Source organism: Aureobasidium melanogenum (assembly GCF_000721775.1).
Source record: "Aureobasidium melanogenum CBS 110374 unplaced genomic scaffold scaffold_2, whole genome shotgun sequence".
NCBI lineage: Eukaryota > Fungi > Ascomycota > Dothideomycetes > Dothideales > Saccotheciaceae > Aureobasidium > Aureobasidium melanogenum.
Genome location: NW_024470054.1, coordinates 1805659 through 1827364, shown reverse-complemented (window position 1 = coordinate 1827364; position 21706 = coordinate 1805659). Strand labels below are relative to the sequence as shown.

Below are 21706 nucleotides of genomic sequence, written 5' to 3'. Positions count from 1 at the left end.
TTATATATTATAAGGCCTAATATAGTAGAAGTAGTTAGTATCGTATTAAGATATAATATAAACCTAAATAAGACTTATATAGCTACTATCGACTATATTTTTATATATATTAAGAGTACTCTAGACTTAGGCCTTTATTATACTAAAACTAGTAATAACCTAGTTATATACTCTAATACTAATTAGGTAGGCTATAAGGATATAGTAAGGTTAACTATAGGTTAGATAATTATACTATCTAGTATACCTATTTTATAGTTATTAAAATATTAAAAGTTAGTAGTACTCTCTATATACGAATCTAAGTATATTATAGGTTATAAGGCTACCTAAGAGCTTATCTAAACTTAGAATCTACTTAAGAAGCTTAGTATTAAAGACATGCCTACTACTAGTACTCTACTTAATATAGATAATAAGGCTATACTTAAGCTCTTATATAACCCTAAGTTCTATAACTGCTTAAAGTATATTAATATTAAGTTCTATTATCTCTATAAACTAAACCTTAAGGATCGGATTAAGACTTAGTATATTAATACTAAGGATAACTTAGTAGATATCTTCATAAAGCCCCTTCCTTATAAGACCTTTAAGGACTTTATTAGTAGACTTGGCCTTACTATAGCTACTTACTCTAGATAAGTAGAGGGAGGATAGCTTACCCTTAGCTTACTATTTATATACTTATTAAAGTAATAGCTATAAGTCATTACTATTAGGGGGAGACTTATATATGCTTACTAAGACCCTATAGCTATAGCTCTAACTCTCTATTTATTAGTAGCTATAGTAGTTCTTTATTTAGTAGATAGGTATATTAGCTAGCTAGCTCCTATACTGCTAAGAATTAAGTACTCTATTACTCTTTACTACTTTTAAGTATGCCCTACTAGCCTAATAGTATTTAAGACTTAATATTCTTAGTAATATAGTTCTTAGTAATACGAGTTTTTAGCTTAGTAGGATAGGCTAAGAGGAACCCGGGTGAAGGTATATAGAGAATCTAGAATAGGGAGATTGGCATTAAGCATTCTAATCTATATAGCAGGATGGCACTAAATTCTTTAAGCCTACGGCCGAACCGGGATCTTCTAGAAGCCCATGTTGGCTTTTTAGCGAGATAGGGACAAGCATGCTATATTTGCTAATTCAGCATAGAACTTAAGTTCAAATCCTTCAAGCCAAAGCTGTATAACTTGGTCCGTATTTGCCGGAGGGTGCTGTAAAATGCTGAGCTGCCGAGGCAGTACTACCGGTTCGTTGGATAATAATGCCTTGAGAAAGGAAGATGCTCCAATAATGAATATGGAGTGTTGATCCATATGGGCTTTGGCTATGATAGATAGAAGTAGCATCCATGTAGACCGTCTGCCCAGGTACCCATGCGGATCCCTTAGTCAAAGCTATTAGTCAGGAACCTGTCCATCGCTGTACCACGTTACTTACACTGTTTTTCCTTCTGTTTTTGTGCTTCTTGTACCACATGGAACTGGAGAAGGCAAGCACTCATCAGTAATGGTCGAGACAAGGACGGTGATTCTCACCCATATAGTAGCCCATGGGAGTCCGAGTACTCTATTAGGCGTAGGCTGCTTCATTGCAATAAAGGGTTTGTCTTATTCATTCTTCTCAAAAGATCTGGTGTCCATCAGGCTCGAAATTTTGTGCTGCTTTTTCTTTCTAAAATTTCGAGGTGACATATGCAAAAGATTGTATGGCGCCCTAACCATCCATGAATCACAGTTGACAAAATACTGACATGCAACAGCAAGACCATTGACCAATATAAGAACACCAAACAATGGAGTTGCAGATTCATCAAGGTGTTCATTCATTCCGTGGGGAATCATTCAAGTTAACTAAAGTCTAGCCTTACCATCCTTCTGCTTGCTAACCTCAACAAGCAGCTTTCCAGTATTGACACCTTTGTACAGATCTCTCAATCCTTGCTCGGCCTTGCTCAATCCACCTTCAATGATAGTTTCTTTTCTCTGCAATTTGCCCTCGTTGAGCCACTGTGCCAATTCTTGTCTGGCAGCGGCGTACTTGTCTGCATAGTCAAACACAATGAAACCTTGCATACGGATACGCATGGAAATAATCATCATGTAGTTCTTGAGACCACGGGGAGAGGCGTTGTTGTAGTCGCTGATAGCGCCACAGATGACAAAGCGAGAGAAGGGCTTTGCGCGCGAGAGAGCGAGGTCGAGAATATCACCACCAACGTTGTCGAAGAAGACGTCGATCAATCCCTTGGTTGCGTTGCGGAATTTGGTGGTGAAGTCTGCGTCTTTGTAGTTGAGTGCTTCGTCCAGACCGAGGTCGTTCTTCAACCATGATACTTTGTCGTCTGAGCCGGCCAGACCAAGCACCTTTGCGCCCTTGAGCTTGGCGATTTGAGCAACGACACTTCCTGTTGCGCCGGCTGCGCCAGAAACAACGACAAAGTCCCCCTTCTTGACTTGACCGACTTCGATGATACCAAAGTAGGCAGTCAAGCCGGTCATACCGAGGACACCAAGGGCATCGGTGGTGCGACCGTTGGAAGGGAGATCAATACGTTCCAGAGCCTTTTCGTCAACCACTGCGAGCTCGGTCCAGCCGACAAGTCCAGTAGCGAGGGTGCCGACAGGGAACTTTTTGGATTTTGAGGCTTCGACGGTGCCGATGGCGACGCCGCGCATGACTTCACCGATTTGAACGGGAGGAACGTATGAGCGTGTATCTTGAAGCTCGAAGTCAGTCATAGAACGAGTGTTGATCATCGGGATGCTTGAACTCACCATTCAGCCATCCTCTCATGGCAGGATCAAGACTGAGGTACTGAGAACGGAAGATGACTTGACCATCCTTGAGATCAGACTCCTTGGGTGCAGCATTGGATCTGACCTCAAACGTCTCTCCTGCAACAATTTCGCTCGTAGGGCGAGCTTTAAGGTGTACTGACTGATATTGCGAAGACATTGCTATAAGATGTGCGTGTGATAATGATATGGCTATCGATCTTTCGAGGATCTGACGAGATATAAATGTGTACCAGTGAGATGCGAGACGTGGGGAGAGCTTACGATCCAGGGATTGGAGGCCGAGGCCGCAGACTCGCCTCGGCTTACTGTTCAAGTAACATTAAGCGAGAAGTTCATGTTACGCCAAACCCTGTCGGTAATGTTTAAGCGAAGGAAGCCGAATATTCATTGGATAATGAATGTCGTCGGTCGGCTGTTGTCAGACAGGAAATGTTCAATAACACAGGTCTGAATGATGGCTCAGGAAGAATACTGAGCGAGAACAACTTTGGAAAACCACCCTGCCTGGGCTGCCTCGAGCGCCTTACATTTTAGATTGGCCTTGGCGTGGGATTTTTCTTTTTTTTTTTTCTTCTTACAGGTCTCCATATGTTTCCAGCAACAAGATTTCGAGCGAATCAACCACCTACCTTGACTGGAATTATATGTGATGCTAGCTGAGTTTGAACTTGGATTTGAGCAATCGATCCCCGAGAAAATTGGGTATACGTGGATGAGCAGGGTTGATCGCGAAGCTTGGTGAGCGTTTCGTGAACGTTGGCGGTCGGCAGGACGACACTTGATGAAGGAACCAGGGTTTACAGCAATACCGTATCCGTATGCAGCATCGAGGTTGCCAGATGCTAGATATTCGAGTGACTGATGATCTTGGATATTCTTGCTGGCAAGATTATCAAAGACGAAAGGAGTGAAAGTCGTCTGGTGGGAACAACTTGCAGAAAGTCCAACCAGGATGAGGTCGAGAAAATAGGTTCTGCTGCGGGCTCGCGCGATTTGTGTTTGTCAGCGTTGTAAGCTGGATCACTTTGGAAGAGTAGTGATGCCTGTCACTATCACTGGCCTATGGTTTGAGGAAGCAATGTTGGAAAAAGGTCCAAAAGAGGTTCGAGGCTTAGTCAGGATATGTATGCATCCCTCTTAGCTGTTGAAACAAGATTGGCCATCGCATGATCCATGGCGCTATGATTGTCGTGTCAGCGGGAAAGATGGACGAAACGTCATTGTGTGAGGAATGCAGATCAAGCCCTATATCAATGAAGTCTCGACGTCCTTTGAGTCAAGACTGCTCGCGATTGTTCAACGGCCACGAAGAAGGAGCTCCTTTGTAGCGGTTGATCCTTCTTATCAACAAAGATCCCGTCAAGGACAATTGAGAGACTGCACATATATTAACCGGCAACCGGTCCTGTGACAATGGACAACAAAATTCAAGACGAGACATTGTGAGTCTGGAAGGTTCTTGAGTTGCAAGGGCAAGTTGTTGGTAAGGCACGACAGAGTTGACAAACGATCATGGATGTGCGCGTCCAGGTCATTTTATTGATCTGCAGCCAAAATTGGATACCTCATTCGCTCATCACAGATAATCACAATCAATCGGATACTGTTCTGGAAAGTCACCAGCAAAACAAACAAGCAAGCGAAGGCCTAAATGAAGTCATGCAATTTCGCCATGTACCCGGACACCCGTTTGGCAGCGGCGCACGGAGGACGATGCAGGCAGTCCGGAGGCGCAGCGGCGGGCGTGAGATTTGGCGCAATCTGTGGTTGCTCCCCGGATGTTCTGAGTCGAGTGTTTTCACAGCAGACCTCACAACAATTTCCGCAGAGCCAATCCACAGAGCTGCCGTTGACAGTCAGCTGACGATCGCATTCGACAAGAGGCTAGCTTGAGGTACGCGGCAGCAACGCCTTACAAGCGCCACAACCTGCTCGCCCGGCTCTTGTCTTGGACGACACGCGGACCAGTATAACGCATAACAAGAAATAACCGACGTGCATCTATGATTAGCTGCATCAACAGACAAGGCACAGGTTCATCTCCCAAGATGAAGGACTGCAAAGCAATATTCATGTTGCGCATCATTGATTCGCGAACTCAGGAGAAGGCTAGCAGCCTCTTCTCGCCCGGCTGATTCACGGGTACAAGTGGGTACTGGCTGCAATCTTACTATGTTTGGCATACGCTTGCCTGGTTATGCACAAGGTCACGGAGCGGATCCTTCCACTGGGCGTCGCAGACTCCAACTGACACACCGGCGCCGGATGGTGCTGCAGATCAGGGCGAGGACACGCAGGTACAAAACTTTGGAGCTCGCCGCGCCTTCTCAGCCACGACATCTTTTTTTCCTCACAACCTCAACTCGAATATTCAACCCATTGTCACTCTTTCCTTTGGGCCCATATTCGATACACTCATTCGCTATTTTCTTTATTTTCCTGGATTATTAACTCAAAATGCGTGCTTCCTTCTACGCTCTCGCCGGCAGCGCTGCCTCTGCCATGGCCGCTACCCGCGGTTTCAACTACGCTTCTCAGGGCGCCACCCTTGAGACCTTCACCAACCAGTTCGAGTCTGCCGCTGCCATCACCGACTACTCTTCTGCTCGTCTCTACACCATGATTCAGGACGGCACTGCCAACACTGTCATCTCCGCCATCCCCGCTGCCATCAAGACCAACACCACTCTCCTTCTCGGTCTGTGGGCTTCTGAGAACCAGGAGGCTTTCAACAACGAGCTTACCGCTCTCAAGACCGCCATCAGCCAGTTCGGCTCTCAGGGTCTTGCCGACCTGACCGTCGGTATCTCTGTCGGTTCCGAGGATCTTTACCGCATCTCCGAGATCGGCATCAAGCAAAAGAGTGGTTACGGCCAGACCGCCGACGTCCTCGTCGACTACATCGGCCAGGTCCGTGAGGTCGTCAAGGACACCGTCCTCGCCAACGTCCCCATCGGCCACGTTGACACCTGGAACGCTTTTACCAACACCTCCAACTCTGCCATCCTCGACGCCGTTGACTTCTTCGGTCTTGATGAGTACCCCTTCTACCAGGATGGTGAGGGCAACTCGATTGACAACGCCTCGGACCTCTTCTGGAAGGCTTACAACAAGGTTGAGGCTGTTGCTGGTGGCAAGCCTCTCTGGATCACCGAGACTGGCTGGCCCGTCAAGGGTAACGCTGAGGACGAGGCTGTTCCCAGCGTTGAGAACGCCGCCAAGTACTGGCAGGACATTGCTTGCGAGCTTGAGGCCCGCTGCATCAACTTCTGGTGGTACATCCTGAACGACGACGGCTCTTCGCCTTCCTTCTCGGTTGCCAGCGGTATCGACGGTGCCAACACCAAGTCTCTGTACGACCTCAAGTGCCCCAACGCCGGTTCCTGCGGTGCCAAGAACCTCTCTGGTAACTCCACTTCCTCTGCTTCCTCCTCCGGCTCCATGACTTCTTCTGGATCTGCCATGTCCACCGGCTCTGCCTCTGGCGCCATCCTCGCCGCCAACGGTTCCGCCTCTGTCGAGCCCGTTGTCTACGTTACCGACGTTACCACCTCATACACCACCTACTGCCCTGCTAGCCAGACAATTACTGCTTCCGGCAAGGAGACTGTCCTGACCGCTGCCACCTCTTTCATGACCACCCACGCCGTCCAGACCACCATCACCACCAGCCAGACTGTCGTTCCCACCACCATTGTCAACGCTGTCACCCGCTCCATTACCTCCGCCGGTAAGGTCGTTCCCGTCACCAAGGAGAGCACTCAGGTCACCTGGGCTCCTACCTCTTCCATTGCTGGTGCCTGGGTTCCTTCCGGTGCCGCTTACCCCTCTGGCGCTGCTGCTCCTTCCGGTGTTGCCGGCGCCGCTGGTGCCTCTGGCTCCGGTGGTCTCGTCGGCCAGGCCTCTGGCACCACCCTTGCTTCCTCGTGGGCTGCCAACCAGACCCCTGGAGCTTCTGCCACTGCCTCCGCCTCCGCCTACAAGGGTGCCGGTGCCAAGGTCGGTGGCTCCGTCGCTCTTGCCCTCGGTGCCGCTGCCGTCGCTCTCCTCTAAATCATCAATATGATTTGATTCGAGCGTCCCAAACATTTTTATCTCATTTGCGAGCGATTTTATACACCACTTCTTTGTCTATCCTTATCTCTGAAAAAAAGCCAAAAGGGGCTGATTTTTTCACGCATTTTCTGGGCATACTCTTGCATATTCATGTAGAAGTCCAAATCTCAAAAAACTTCATCAAATTTTATACTCGGTGTTTGCTCGCATGCCATCTGTCTTTCATCACGTGATTGTTCTTCAAAAATCATCGTCTTCACATCATTTGACACAATCTTCAACTGGTTCTTTGTGCGGTAACATGAGGTTTGCTGACATCATTTGCATTCGGGATTAGGTACTAAGCTGGCATGTTCTCTGGCCATCGCTTCCCCCTATCATGTACCGCTGAACGGTCCTGAGTCTCCCAAAGCACTGCCCTACGGGAAGCCCTCTATCAGAATGCACGGTTGTTTGTATGAGCTTGTTGCTTCCACTAAGAGTGCAGAGCAAGCAAACTCTCAGTGGACGCGCATGTAAACGGAACAAATTCTTGCATGTTGATAGAGCTCCAAGAAAGAAAGAGCTGTGACTAGACACTCCTCCTACTTCTATCTCTGGCGTCTGCGTCTCTTGCGATCCTCTCTTCTGCAGAATTCACCCAAGTGGAAACTAATGCGCTCCAAAATGAGTTCAAACTCGGTGACACCCAGGGCTCCTGTCTCGTTGGTGTTGATGCGGTGGGTCAGGGTATTGACGAGATCGTCAGTCAGCTCTCTGTGCAGGCGCGAGTAGATGTCTTTGCGCTCTGGTGACATTCGGGATCCGCCTGGCAGTCCTTCCATGGCAAGCCACATGTCAAGGTACTTGGCGGGACCCTTGATTTCCTCGATGGTGACTTCCTTCTCCTCGGTGATGGTGATGTTTATCTCGTACTGGAAGAATGGGGTCTGGTCGTGGATGACGTGGAGGCGGCGGAAGTGCGCGCTGCTCTTGTCACCAACCTTCTTCAGCCACTTGAATGCTTCGGCAAGGAGTTGCGCATTCTCTGTGTGCATGGTGTCGATGGTGAACAGGCAGTTGCTGAAGTAGAGAGGCATCAATTCCGAGGCGATGGTCGAGCAGGTATTCATGAAAGCGGTAGGAGGTGAAGGGCTCTTCCAAGCAGGGCTGAGAACGCAGAGATTGATGGCTCTCTTGGTGCGGTCACGGTATAGGTAGAGGTAGACGAGGTTCTTGACTTCCGAGGGTAGATCGAGGAAGTTGATGCGTCGGGTACCCGAGTCGCGAAGAGGAGCCTTGACAGCGACCATGGGGGGACCTGGGCTTTCCATGATGGTTTGAGATGGACTGGGCCTGTCTTTGTTGTTAATACTTGTATGGTTATGATTTGGTCCGTACTTACACGTCGCGTAGTCAGATCTCCCACAAAGAATGTGGTCGCGTTTGCCGCAGTGGAAACCAACAAAGAAATGCTGCAATGAGAACTGTGACAGCGAAAACATGATTCAGGGCTACGACTAAGCAGCGTTCCGGATCTTTCTATGATGTCGTCTAGACGGCCAGACGAGAGGTCGGCCAGACAAAAGGACGGCCGGACAGATGAACGGCCAGGCGACCGTAAGACTCGACCATCTCTGGCTGCTTCCCTCATGATCTGACAGCAAGATTCGAGAGTTATCTGATAGACGACGTGGTCGGACTTAGTCAAGATTGTCTCGCTTCTCGATAGAGCCTCCCTGTAGCTTTGTTGGGGACGAAGAGCGTCTATCAATGCGATGAGGTTGGTGCCGGAAGGGAGGGAAGTCGGTATGGTCTTCGATGCGCTTGAATTGATGTTGAAGGTAGAACGGCAAGCGTTGATTGAAAGTCGTTCTTGTCAGCTTCGCGTCACGCTTGATGATTGCTCATTCCTGATCAACCTCTCGATGGAGATTTGATATCTGTCTGGCTCAGAGTGATACAATTCATCTCAACTGTCATGGCATAGTGTCTGTCACCCATAAAAATGCAGAATCGCCTTCTGGAATTTGGTACCATCCAAGGAGAGCCCAAAATTATCAGTTGACAAAGTTCCGATGTTTGTTTATCTCACTGGATACAAAATGATATGAAAATGCTACATGAGTGCAAGAAAGTTACTGAAATGATCGTCTTGGCTGATAAGAGCTGAGATCTCGAGTCGATGGAATGGTGATCCCGACTCGCAAGCTATGGTATGAACCTACTATAAGAATGCAGAATCTTAATTGGAGAAACAATGATGTCCAGTGAGAGTGACAAATCCAAGGATATGAGGTCGAAAACGCTCTGTCCCGGCAGACAACACCTACCAAAAAGAAGCTATAAAAAAGCACAGTATATTAGAAAACGCGACAGTGTTCACTGAGAGCCCAAGATATGCAGCAAAAGAAAGCAGGAATCGATTGATTGTAGTCAAAGAAAAGTGGTTTTACCGAAGTGCAACCGTGCTGGACATCATTCCATCCCTTTGTTTTGGTTCTTCATGCCTCGTCCTCGTCGTTGGACATGCCCGACTCGCTGTCCTGCTCATCGCTGTCATCCTCACTCTCCTCAACCTGATCTTCGTCCTCGGATTCATCGTCCTGAGCCTCGGTCTCGTCATCCTCGTCCTCAGACTCCTCATCATCTCCCGAGCGGGCGCGCATGTCCTCGATCTCATCTTCGAGCTGTGTGTTGATGTGATCCATGAGTTGCCAGCTGATGAGACGGACAGCGTCGTTGCGGACCCAGTTCTCGATCTCGGTTCTGAAAGTCTGAAACCACTGCCAATTGGTCTCATCATAGGAAGTATCGTCACATTCTGCATCACCAGTAACAGTGACAATGCGACGGTGGTCGATGGAGACTTCAATTCTTCCTCTAGCGAAGGAAGCCCCAATACCGTCGTAGACGTCGCCCGTCTCGTAGTCGCAGGAGAACTTTCCGAAATGGGTTATGTTGTTGCGTTTGAAGTAGCCGATTTCAGGGTCGAATTGGACAATATCCTCGACTCCGCCACGCACGACAATGGCTTCGAATTGCATCAGGTAATCGAAGCTGGCAAATGCTCTGAAATCGGGGTCGAAGGTGTAGAGGCCAGCATATGGGGGGTCTTTTTCTTCAACTTCGCCTGACTCCTCGATCTCTTTCATGTCGAAGACAAATTCGTCGTCGAGCGGGAGGAGACTATAAACCATGAGGCGGACCTCGGTAGGAAGGTTGTAGAATGTGGGCATCTAGGGCTCATATGTAAGTATATTGCTCTGTCAAACAGAAACTGTAAAAAGATTGCATGCTGCTGCTCTTCCGTTAGAAGCTTACCTTGTAGTAGTGGAGTTGTTGTTATAGAGAAGAGAGAAGAAGGTAGGTCGCAAAGGCCGAATAGATAAGGCAATCGACAAAGACAGACAGAAGATGATAGTCGCAGGTCAACGACACGTACGTGAGCTACTATCCGCGAGTTACGTCAGTCAACGATGGAAGAACGAAAAGCTTATGGGAGTGGCACACTAACCAGGATGTCGATGTAGTAGAGAGAGGAAGTTGGTCAGAAGAGAAGATTATATAGAGGTTCTGGCGGAATCGTCGGGAAGGCTACGGAGCCTCGACGACGACGGCAAACGACGAGGTCGACGACGACGAAGTGATCGTCTACTAGTGAGCAGTGGCAGCTGTAAAACGACATCGTCGAGCTATCCGGGATATCGACATCGAAGACGACGAACGGCAGGTCGACGACTAGTAAGTGAGTGTCTCTTCGTGAACTATACTAAAGCTTCGTTAGCAAGATAGGAAGTCATGAACTTCTCCCTTGCTTCAAATCATACCTAGAAATGCCCCTTGCTGCAATTTGGGAGTCAAAAGATCGCCCTTGCTTCTTGATCTAGATATAAAACTCATGAATCCCACATTCGTATTCAAGGAGAAAACAGCTTATCAAAGTGCATGAAGCATCTTTGAAAACACCCGATTCCACTGAGAACAAGGCTCTGACAGTCTATCGATGGACATGGTCCATTTTCAGGTTTGCATTCTGCATTTTGACATGAGCTTTTCGCGTCACATTCGATCTTGAGATGGCTTTTCATGCACGGAAGTTCATCCGAGTCCCGACAAGGCAAACATCTTTGATGCACGAAATATCTCAGATACGTTTCTTAGATGCACAAGGTCTCCGTAAGATATGGCAAGTTGACTGCCCTCAGTCGATATCATTTGACTTCACGAAGCAATCTTGCATTTTGATGGCTATCTTTTGTTGTGGTATTTAGTGTTGAGAGTATGGAGCAAGGTGGGCTTATCGATCGAAAAGTGCAAGACTTACTGTGGGCTCATGATTTTGCGTTGGCTATGACTTCCATGTTTGGAAATGTCATGCGTTCTCGCAGCATGATTTGGTCATGCAATGTTTTCGAAAGCTGAAAATGTTCCTGGCAGTGGTTTGCTTGCTACAGGCACGAAGGTATTTCTGAGAGACACCATACATTTCTGTCATTACGGTCGGTGTGACATTGGCCACTCAGATTTCGGACTTTCATGTGAGTTTCATGTTTTCCAGCAAGCATCCTCGAAGCAAACGGAGCCATCAATTGTACATCTAAAGCTCATCCGGCGGTGGAGTCGCAGCCCGGATCAATCTGGGCATGCCTTCTTGCTCAGCCTCTTCAACGAGATGCTCCTCAAAGAGCCACCATGGTTGAGCCGACAAGGCCCCGTCTGCTTCCATTCGTTTCCTCTGACGCCATCTTTCCTCGTCGTTTTTCCACAAGAGCCGCTGCCAGATCTGTCCGGGTCTCTCGAAGCTTACGGCTGGAATCAAACGGGGCAGACTCTCTGCCTCTGCCTCTCGCCGAAGATGGTCTGCATGATACTCGTAGCACCAGAAATCGTCACCTGGCCAACACTGCCATGGTAACTCTCCACATTCGGTCATTGTCAAATCTGCTTTCTGTTTCCGCCATTCACACCACTCTTGTAGCTGTCCGAGTTCCTTGACAGCGATAACAAGATGTCTAACGCCCAGGAGACCAGTGGAAGAACTGGCAAGGCTGTCAATGATCTTGTTTCTGACCGCGATGCTCATATATGTCAGAGCACTTGATTTGATCCAGCCGCCGAAGGTGCAGAGTTGGACATGCACGACTTTCGAATCTGTGACTCGGATATCACAATGCACAGCAGTCGACGTTAGTCTTATGCTGTGGAGATAGTCTGCGACGGATGGGTCCAGTCTTTCGTACATCGTCATTGTTCTGAGATGATATTCGTTGATGGGCTCGCCAAATTTTTTCATATTGTCGTAGTCTCTGTTGTAAAATCGCAGGTTGATGGTCCGAAGGTACAAAGGTGTAAGCTCTCTTTGGACTTGCCTGCAGGTGAGCATGAGAACCACAGGCGGCAATACCATGGCTTCTCGTCCACTCAGATCCCAAAGTTCGGTGTAATACCCGTCCGTATTGGGGATTAGAAGACTATATATTTTGTTGCGAATCTCGCCAGGCAGATCCAGAAAAGATATTGTTTGACGTTTCCATCTTTTCAAGGCGCGAACAAAGCTGGACGAAAGTGTGCCGTAGCTGGCAAACATGTGCTCAGGTAACTTATGCATCCTTGGGACGGCGGTGTGTCCACGGGCGCTATCAGTCGTTGTGGTAGCTGCGGGTGGTGGCGGTGATGGTGAAAAAGCCTCTCTGATATCTGCAGATAGAACGAGCGGAGCAATGCCAACGAAGATTCAGCAGGACCGAGTTCAACGTTCTGCGGCAGTCGCGATGGTCGAAACTCGTGATAGATGCCTAAAACGCGGCATGCAGCCTGATCGAAGAGCCTGACGCCAAAGCTGCTGCCATGAGTTCGAGCATCCTCATAGACCAACTTTCTGCTTGCGAATAATCCCTTGAGAAGAGCTGCACATTCAGTGTTTTATCATGTGTCTCGCTCTCATCGTTGCAGCAATGGTGATTGTAGCAAGTTGAAAGTAAACACGATCTGAGATCCGTGTTCGCTACTTCTTGTTGAGCCATTAACTCCGAACTCTTGCATCTTCTCGGGAAAGTGCTTCACAAACCATCACAGTGATACTGCATGTCAAGAAGAGATGACTTCAAGACGATACGATGTGAAGATGATGAATATGTAGAAAGGAGGTGTTAGTAACGCCGATAGCCACAGATAACAGCCCCTTCCACCCCGCATCAGTGACGACGCATTGATCCCGCTATTCCCGTCCTTCAGCGCAACTTTCGAACATTCTCCATCGCATCACAATCGTACATATCACACACTATCAAACATGAAGATTATCGTCACTGGTTGTACAGGTCTGGTCGGCTCTGAGGTCGTCCGCTCGGCCATCAAGCATCAGTTCATCACACACGTCTACGCCGTCACTCGCAAACCCCTCGATCCCAAGATTGCCAACAACCCAAAGGTCACTCAGATCATCCATGAGGACTTTGAGCAATGGCCTGATCACTTGTTGAGGTTGTTTGAGCATGAGGGTGTTAAGGGATGTATCTGGTAAGTCTCCTTTCTCTGTCTGCCTCTCCATCTCAAACAGGCCATAAGAAAGAGAGCGACGACAAGAAGCTAACCACGCTCCCACCACAGGTGCATCGGCGGCTGGGCCAACAACTTCCCTTCCCTAGAAGAAGCCCAACGCGTCAACATCGCCCTGCCCCAAACCGCCGCCGAAACCTTTTCGTCTGCTCTCTCTCCCTCTTCCGCCGAAATCTCGCAATCCAAAAACAAACGCGGTATTGCTTTCCGCTTCATCTACATGTCCTGCCACGGCGCCGAGCAAAATCCCTTTGCGTCTCTGTGGTGGAGCGCCGACAGCAGAAAAATGAAAGGAGCTGCTGAAAAGGGACTGTTTGAGTTGGCGGACACACGCACACCGGGCAGTTTCGAGTGTTATGCTTTGAGATTGGGAAAGGTGCTCGCTGGTGGACAGAGTATTTATAACTTGGTGACTATGGGTGGAAGTCAGAGTATTGCGGATACCTTGGTCGCGAGGTGTGCAATCAATACTGTGCTGGATGGACGTACCAAGGAGGAAGGAGGCAGGATTTTGGAGAATGTGGACTGTTTGGGTGATGATTGGGCTCAAATCAACAGTTTTGCTATCCAGTAAGGGGATAAGGTCATGAAGGAGAGACACGCATTTTATGATTGAGGAAAGGTCAGGGAGGTGTTTGTGGTTTAGAGCATTGTTTTCTTTGGAGTTCGTGGTGTGGCATTTTGGTTTCCCTTCCTTCGTTGCTGCTCTCTTTCATTCTGCCTTGTGTACATCATCCTCGTTGTGCTGTTCCCTCCGCCGCAACCTCATGTGAGAACTGTAGGTCCCGATCTTGCTTTCTCCCTCCGTCTCCGCCACAAAGCTCATGTTTGTTGCTCTGTTCGGTGTGACACAAGAGACAAAACTGTCCCCTGCCTCCACATCAAACCCCTCAAACCTCTGCATCTTCATCCTCATCTCCATCCACTTCCTCCTGCTTAACAGCAACCTTCTGCTTTTTAGCCAGACCTTCCTCATCTCCATCGTCCTCAGCCTGCTCCTCATCTTCTCCCTCTTCCTCGTCATCGTCATCACGAACTCTCTTCTTGCCCTTGTTGGCTTTTCCGTTGCTCTTTGTAGCTCTGGGCTTCTTGACACCAGTCTTTTGCGCAGGGACGGTGGCGGTAGGAGCAGGGGAAGCAGAAGCAGAAGACAGTTTCTTGATTTGGTCCTTGACGGCGCGGAGGGTGGGTGCTTCGCCTAGGGTGGAAGTTGCTAACAGGAATTATTGTTAGTGAGTTGTCTTTTGGACGTGAGTAAAGAAAACATGGGTTGAAGAAAGAAGGAAAAAAGGGTTGGAAAATAAAAACTTACGCCAACCGGCAATAACAGCTTCGGCAATTTCGTTAGTGATGGAAGCATTCAGTGCTGCCAGTGCTGCTCCTAGAATGTAGGCATTCTTGTCGTTCTCCCACTTGACCATTTTGGGCTTGCGAGAAGGGAGTGTTTTGTTGGTTTTGTAAGTGAAGGCTGTTGTTTGGTGGAGAGATTATTTGGATGTCGTGTGGTCGAGAGATCGTTCGACTTCTTGTATCGTGGCGAAATCTTTTGTGTGTCGAGTGGTCGATGTCGATGTCGAAGGGGTTTAAGTAGCGCGACGCAAGAGAGTCGGAAATGTTGAGTGGGAGTGAAGGTTTGTCTTGAAAATGAGTTGGCAGTCTGACCGAAGAGGTGAAACTCAGTCGGTCGATTGTAGTTAATAATGAGAGAAGTGACAGAGTATGAGTCGGAGTGTGATCTGTTTGTGTTGGTGCGCATCCAGTGAGATGTCCGTCTTAGTTAAGATGTACAACGCTGAAGAAGATGGGAAGGATAAAGAAATGTTCGGTTGAGTATCACGGCGGATCTTGATAAGCACTCGTCGTGTTACGGCACGAGTATCGTTGGACAAGGAGAAGAAACTCAAATCAAGGAAGAGGATAGGTGAAGAACAGTATGCACTAACATAGAAGAGAAACACACATGCATGTTTATAAACAGATGGTTGACCTTCCAAGTCCCAACTACTAAGAGGTCCTACACCTATTGTAGCACGATGTCCAATGCCGGAGAACCAGTTCAATTATTGGTGTATTATATATACTTCATCTCCCTCACCACCTCCTTCCCTCGATCTCCTACTATCCAATCTGTCCTTCGTTTTTGGCATTTTTCGCCTCTCCATCTCAAACAACAGTACTCTCCCTCTTGACTGCCTTGCTGACCAGGACTCCCCGATCGTCTTCTTCGCTGATCTGGCGCCGGTGCGAGAAAACTGGTAGACTGTAGTGCGCACTTGGCTGCTCTAGTCTGCGTCTGGGGTCGAAGCGGCGGAGAAAGGCTGTCAGAGGACGTTCAGGTGAAGAAGGAAGATCTGTGTCGACGGTATGGGAGATCGAAGCTCTCGAGCATGAGGCTTGAGTACTGTGTTTTGTCCAGTCAGCACCCAATCCACACAATACTAGTGAGGATCCCTTACCTCTCCGTCTTATTCCACGAGCCATCCCTCCTCAAAGGCATCTTACTACCATTCGTCGATACCGCTCCTCTCGGCGAAGACCCCCTCCCCTCAGGCGCCACCAAGACTGGAAACAACCTTCCCAACCCCATTTTCACCAACCACTCTCTGTACATATTCTTAGCATCCCTCCCCAAGCCAAAGAACAAAAACACCAAGAAGCCACAAGCGAGATTAGCCCATCTGTCATAAAGAACTGTCGACGGCATGACAATCGACGAATTCCAAGTGGCCGGGTTGTGCAGTCTCGAAAAATTGAAGGGGAGATTTTGGTGTGGGTATTGCGTGACGATGATATAGATTTGAACGGGTGTGATGCCGAGGATGAGAATAGAAGAAATGGCGAAGAGGCGAAAGAAGCGGCTGCGCGTTGTTTTGTTGCTGGAGAGGATGTTGTTGAAGGAGGAGCGGTATTTGTGGAGGCGTATGATGACGAGGGCTGTTGAGGGAGGTTAGGTCAGTGATGATCAGAGGAGAGGGGGATGGATGGATGGACTTACTTGCGTAGTATACGGCTACTGCGTTGGTGATGATTGGAGCGAGCCAGATGAGCACGAAACTTATTCGACTGCTGTAGGCCATCAATTGACAACCAGACACTCCAATCAGTCCAAAGCGGTTCAATTGTACGATGTACTGGAGGACCATAGTCAGAAGCGGCAGACCAACACACCAGGCAAGTTCAATAGCTGTATTTCTCCTCTTCTGCGCTTTAGAAGGCCCGAGCAAAGTTTTGTCTGTATTCAGCACGGCAGCAAGAGCTCGCAGAAGACACAAAACTGCAGCATTGAGTCCTGTGATACGACCTCCCAACAGCTTGACCTCGACATCGCAGAGACCTTGCCCATCATACATGTGGCGCATGTCGATGTACGGCCATATGATGACATTGATGATGCTGATGAAGTTCATCAGCATGATCCAGAAGACCATAAAGACAGCGGCTGTATTGCGATTGCGGAGATGCCATATCAACGGTGGAAAGTTGAGGATCAAGAATAGCGGGGCCAGGACAGCGAGAAGTATTCCTTGAGGTATGATGTGGTCTTCGACAATCACGTAATTCTCGTCTTGAGTAGCCATTGCTGTCGGCACTCCTGAGAGAACGCCGAGCAGGTGTTGAAAGGAAGTTTTGCGTGATGAGGAGAGACTTGCAAGAAAGAGGAAGTTGACTGGGTTTCTTTGAAGAGTATGAAAGAATGGATGAGAGCAGAAAACATAGTCGACGAATACTTGACCGTATGTTTTTCCTCCTCAATAATCCCAATAGACCTCAATAAGCTGAGACAAGACGAATAGATCGACTTGCTGTTGTCGCAGTGTTGTCAAAAGCTACAAATAGCAGGACCTTATTGAAGAACTACTTTTTAGGTGTATATGATGTTTCTCGTTCGCGTCGTGCTGGGGGAGGGTGTCTGAGAAGGGGATTTTTATGTACTTACCGGATTGGGTGCTCAATAGGAGAAACATGGTCAAAGACACCTCGCTCTTTCGGTAGGTCGAAAGACGATTGAGTCGCATGTGTACTTGTGTGCATCGAACACAGAAGCGCAAACACTGCATTAGGGAGAAGAACATGGTCATCCGAGCTGAATCTCGAATACTCTTTCTTGGTGAAGAGGCGCCTCGAGTGTTGAAACCATTGGGGGTCTCTCACCAACTGATCTCCACTCCTACAAGCTGCTTTCTTTCCAGGTGTCTGTCGCGAGATACAATACCATACCGAGCATTATAAGTTGGTTCAGTCTGGATCTCGGAATGGGAGATGACGCGCAGGTCTGGCAAAAGGAGAAGAGGTGCAACCAGGAGCTGTCAGCGTTCGTGAGCTCTTCAGGTTGTGACATTGCATATAAAAATATGCTCATGACTGCTGGTTTGATGATTTTCAGTCGCTTGATAATGCATGAAATGAGCATGGTTGGTAAGAAGAGTGAAAACATGAAGCTGAATTCGTTTGTGCGGTGAGCGCATATTCGTGCGCGCCAATCATTCTCAACGAATATAGGTCAAGGATGTTCTCAACAAACGTTCCCTTCACAACCATCTCTGCTCTCCGACCGCGACTGACAAGTAAAATCTTTCCTATCAACCAAGTCCTTACTTAAACTAGACACGACCATCAAAAATTTCCTCCTGAATCAATTCAACATCAAAGTACAGCAATTGTTGCAACTCTTCCAATAACCCCTTCCTGTCCCTAACTCGCCTCTCACTAACCTCCAAAAACTTTTTGCCGTTCCTAACCCTCGGCAACAAAACCTCTCTGCCTATCTCCATCTCCTGCATCACCGTGACATTACCTCCCCCACTCAATCTATATCTTCTTTGTCTGGTTTGTCCGGGTAGAGGATCATATGTGAAAATAACACCATTACGGTCGAATTCTGAGCCATCGGTGACACAGTCTGAGGGAAGGCCAGAACAGTAAGCCAACTCTCCTGCATTGGCAAAGATTTGTTGGTAAACCACCGGATAGTCAGAGGAGTTTAGACCTTGGGAGTTCGACCATGGACCGGTGGAGGTGTAGAAGAGGTTGAGCATGGCGGTTTGTCCTGTTAAATGCCAGGTTTGTTAGTCCTTACATCTCCATCAACACGAAGAATGGCAAAATTGGCAGAGGAAAGGAACCAAAAAACCACTTACGAGCATCTTCCCCCCTATCCACACACCTACTAACCGGCCCTCCATGCTTGGCATCGACCGCGTACTCAACAGCAGAACTGTACGGATACACATTACATTCCATCCCTTCATTCTGACATCGATCCTGTTCAGTATCAGGTTGTCCACTAACGCCCCAGTAACAACCCGCATTTGCCTTTCTGACGGCAATGACATCAGGAGGAAGTGAGGTTGCCAAAGGGTCAAACATGAGACTGCTGCCATAGCCACGGCAGTAAGCGCCGTAGCACATGTTGGAACAGACGGAGGGGATGTCGAGGGTGGAGTCGGTGTTTCCGGTGCAGGACCAGAGGATTGTAGGTGGGTGGGGACCGTTTGTTGCTTGACGAGGAGCTAAGGGGGAGGAGGTGGTCGGGTTGAGGAGGAGGGCTAGGAAGCTGAGGATGAGTAGTTTCATTATCTTGGGTTGTTGGTTTATACGTCTTCAAGAGCTTTTACGTGTTTCGAAGGGTCCAAGTACAGAAACTGAGAACTCCAGGATGTGCGAGAGGCCAAATAGTTATATCTGCAAGTTTGTATGTCGAATCACGGCTCTTTCCTTGAGTGTAATGTGTCGGCAGATGCGATAGCTGCTGATCTCTTGAGCTTGAGTGTACAGATTCAATGTGACTCTAGGATTAAATGTATTCTTGATCAGGTCAAGTCAACGTTCTAGTCTGGCAAGTGCGACGATCAACACAGACCACAGTATGCCTGCTTTTTTGTTCATGATCATGGGAATGGGGAGGACTGGCAGAAAAAGAAGCTGGAAGTCGGTACACATGACAATTGCAGCAAACAGTTCCCAAAATATCATCGAATTCACATGTGTCCGATGCAGTACACACAGCAGAAGGCAATCCAATAGTGAGGTATACTGTTATGCAAGATTGACCAGGAACATGATATGGAGTCGAGAATTTTCGTGTTGGGTTTCTCTGGAGGAGCGACAAGTGCTGGCCATCTATATGATAGGTCTCAATTTGTCATGACCATACACAGGCTGCCTGACTTGAGAAGCTCATTTCCAAATCCACTCAGGTAACCTCTGCTTCTCAAGCCAAACACCTGCGTGATCCTTTTGTTTGCCCTCTGCAACGGTCACACCCAGAAGTGTCCTCGCACTAGGTCTGCCCAGAGCCCTGTGAGCCAAACACCTCCTGACCCACCAGACCATCTTCTTTCCATAGATGTCACCCGCATCCGCCCACTTTGACTCCCTCTCCTTATCTTCGCACTCTTTCCCACCTCTCTCCCTCTGTCGAAGTCAAAAAACAGAAATTTCATGACAGCACCCAAGTCCCATATATTAGATTTGGTTGTCAAGACAACACTGTCGGTGACACTGTCTACAGCTGCTAGACAGAGACGGTGAAGCAGCAAGGTAGAATTCTCAAAGGCTTCTCGAACTTCTCGGGCGACGTAGACATATGTGCCTCGGAGGCCTCTGGTCTGCGATTCCACTCCTGCAGCGCCAAAGTCTGCAAAGACGATATCTGAATATGTGTTTTCAGATGAAGAGGAAGGAGACCTCGATGGCCAGCGCAGCAGAATATTCTCTGGCTTGATGTCATTGTGAAGAATTGGTTGCCACTGGTTTCGTGCACCAGGAAGGTACTTCTTGCGGCGAAAGATCAGCTCGCTGTCTCTAAATATCTGTCAGACACCTGCTCACCTTTGCGCAGGAGTGTTGAAACAGCCACAATGTATCCTAGAACATGCCAATAGATGATAGAAAGGAGCGAGAATCGGAAGAAAAGCTTAGCCTTGGTATTGATAAAGGCCTTGGTATCATGAGCAAGGTTTTTGGCGATGCATCGAGGACATAGACAAGATACAATTGGTTCCCCATTCACTTTACAGCTAGGACGATGTCTGTGCCTGGCGCCAGCGCCATTGCCAGTATTATTCGAAAAAGGAAGATTATCCATGACAAAGAACAAACAAGAACTACAAGACTGGCTGGAGAGTTGTCACGTCGATATGCTTCACCTACCTCTATCTGCCATCAATTGCAGAGTGCGATAGCATTACATTGTTCTAGCTGTCTTGTCTGTAACTCTGGTCACGGAGACGAATAGTGTGAGAACAATAAGTGCACAATTCTCGCAGACCAGCGACAGTCTCGATTGAAAGCATTGTAGTGCCAGAGACAGGATGCAAACAATCAAATCCGAAGACATGTAGCATGACGAACGTGTTCGGAATCGTCAGGCAGCCTGGCAGATGAGAGGTTGAGACGTGGTCAAACGCATGCGTCCAGGTTGTGCGACAAGGCCAGATGTACTGATGACGTGAATTCGACCGTGATAGACAAGATGATCATGCTGAGCAGCGTGTTGATGTCGTCGTTGATGGACGGCCTTGACAAGCGGTCATCGGGTTCCTGAAATCAGGGCCGGCATTGCGACGACGGAGCACATGACACGGACGACGCAAGCAGTAGCAACGAATCGGGAATTTTGGCATGCGCCCATGCATGCACAATGAGCGTCATGGCTGGCAAGAAGTTGTTTCAGCTTGATAATCAGGCCGAGAGTCGACAGGACGCTTCCTGCACAAGATGTCGCATGGGGGCTGTGACTGCTGCAATGTGTTTATCAAGGCCTTCTCCGTTGCAATCAATTGGAGCAGTTTGATAAAAGGTACAGGGTGACGGGTGAGTGATGGGACTGTTGCTTTTCTTAGCAGCTTATCGCCACCGGAAGCAGAGTGGAACAAGAAAGGCGCTTGGGTCCTGCAGTGGTGAACGTTAGAGTTTTGCGGCGAGATGGCAACGGGTCTCCGCTTTGTCTTGGAGGGGTTTGAGTCGGAGGTGCTGGACGGTGAAAATCTTGAATGGTGTCGCTGGCAGAGGCCAATAGATGGTTATATAGCGCATCATGTAGGCAGATAAGGTGGCACGGAGTAAGCATGAGCTGCAGGCAGCCTGTCAAAGGGTCGCAGTGGGCGACGGCATGTTGTTTTGTCCGTAGCAGCAAGCCGCAAACAGAAAGAGACCCTGTCGCTGTTCAATTTGGCAGGAGTCAGTGATTTGAGAAAGAGCCAGCCACAATTCCAATGTCAACAACAAGGACCAGAGCATTTTGAACAGAAGAAACAGGAGGATATTGATAAAAGACTATCAAGGATCCAAGGGTACTC

At 48.3% G+C, this 21706-nt stretch overlaps 10 protein-coding genes across 10 annotated transcripts; 2 read left to right on the top strand and 8 right to left on the bottom strand.

Moving 5' to 3' along the window:
* Positions 1-1862: 1862 nt before the first annotated feature.
* On the bottom strand, positions 1863-2967 carry M437DRAFT_40021 (NAD(P)-binding protein; the record flags this gene model as incomplete). Its single annotated transcript, XM_041020118.1, has 2 exons — positions 1863-2728; positions 2787-2967. The coding sequence occupies 2 exons, from the start codon at positions 2965-2967 to the stop codon at positions 1863-1865; spliced, it is 1047 nt and encodes a 348-aa protein (XP_040883954.1).
* A 2300-nt stretch (positions 2968-5267) lies between these two features.
* Positions 5268-6863, top strand: M437DRAFT_81399 (glycoside hydrolase; the record flags this gene model as incomplete). Its single annotated transcript, XM_041027555.1, has 1 exon — positions 5268-6863. One exon carries the CDS (start codon positions 5268-5270, stop codon positions 6861-6863), a length of 1596 nt encoding a protein of 531 aa, XP_040883953.1.
* Positions 6864-7456: 593 nt separating this feature from the next.
* On the bottom strand, positions 7457-8179 carry M437DRAFT_81398 (uncharacterized protein; the record flags this gene model as incomplete). The annotated part of the gene is made up of 1 exon (XM_041027554.1): positions 7457-8179. The coding sequence occupies one exon, from the start codon at positions 8177-8179 to the stop codon at positions 7457-7459; it is 723 nt and encodes a 240-aa protein (XP_040883952.1).
* A 1170-nt stretch (positions 8180-9349) lies between these two features.
* On the bottom strand, positions 9350-10084 carry M437DRAFT_63093 (uncharacterized protein; the record flags this gene model as incomplete). The annotated part of the gene is made up of 1 exon (XM_041024199.1): positions 9350-10084. The coding sequence occupies one exon, from the start codon at positions 10082-10084 to the stop codon at positions 9350-9352; it is 735 nt and encodes a 244-aa protein (XP_040883951.1).
* A 1361-nt stretch (positions 10085-11445) lies between these two features.
* Positions 11446-12456, bottom strand: M437DRAFT_63092 (uncharacterized protein; the record flags this gene model as incomplete). Its single annotated transcript, XM_041024198.1, has 1 exon — positions 11446-12456. The coding sequence occupies one exon, from the start codon at positions 12454-12456 to the stop codon at positions 11446-11448; it is 1011 nt and encodes a 336-aa protein (XP_040883950.1).
* A 684-nt stretch (positions 12457-13140) lies between these two features.
* Positions 13141-13980, top strand: M437DRAFT_81395 (uncharacterized protein; the record flags this gene model as incomplete). Its single annotated transcript, XM_041027553.1, has 2 exons — positions 13141-13367; positions 13458-13980. 2 exons carry the CDS (start codon positions 13141-13143, stop codon positions 13978-13980), a joined length of 750 nt encoding a protein of 249 aa, XP_040883949.1.
* Positions 13981-14296: 316 nt separating this feature from the next.
* M437DRAFT_81394 (uncharacterized protein) lies at positions 14297-14827 on the bottom strand (the record flags this gene model as incomplete). The annotated part of the gene is made up of 2 exons (XM_041027552.1): positions 14297-14619; positions 14719-14827. 2 exons carry the CDS (start codon positions 14825-14827, stop codon positions 14297-14299), a joined length of 432 nt encoding a protein of 143 aa, XP_040883948.1.
* A 1031-nt stretch (positions 14828-15858) lies between these two features.
* M437DRAFT_38629 (STE3-domain-containing protein) lies at positions 15859-16984 on the bottom strand (the record flags this gene model as incomplete). Its single annotated transcript, XM_041019871.1, has 2 exons — positions 15859-16340; positions 16402-16984. 2 exons carry the CDS (start codon positions 16982-16984, stop codon positions 15859-15861), a joined length of 1065 nt encoding a protein of 354 aa, XP_040883947.1.
* A 1023-nt stretch (positions 16985-18007) lies between these two features.
* On the bottom strand, positions 18008-18980 carry M437DRAFT_63088 (uncharacterized protein; the record flags this gene model as incomplete). Its single annotated transcript, XM_041024197.1, has 2 exons — positions 18008-18453; positions 18545-18980. The coding sequence occupies 2 exons, from the start codon at positions 18978-18980 to the stop codon at positions 18008-18010; spliced, it is 882 nt and encodes a 293-aa protein (XP_040883946.1).
* A 683-nt stretch (positions 18981-19663) lies between these two features.
* On the bottom strand, positions 19664-20493 carry M437DRAFT_63087 (uncharacterized protein; the record flags this gene model as incomplete). The annotated part of the gene is made up of 2 exons (XM_041024196.1): positions 19664-20208; positions 20238-20493. 2 exons carry the CDS (start codon positions 20491-20493, stop codon positions 19664-19666), a joined length of 801 nt encoding a protein of 266 aa, XP_040883945.1.
* Between the last annotated feature and the right edge of the window lie 1213 nt (positions 20494-21706).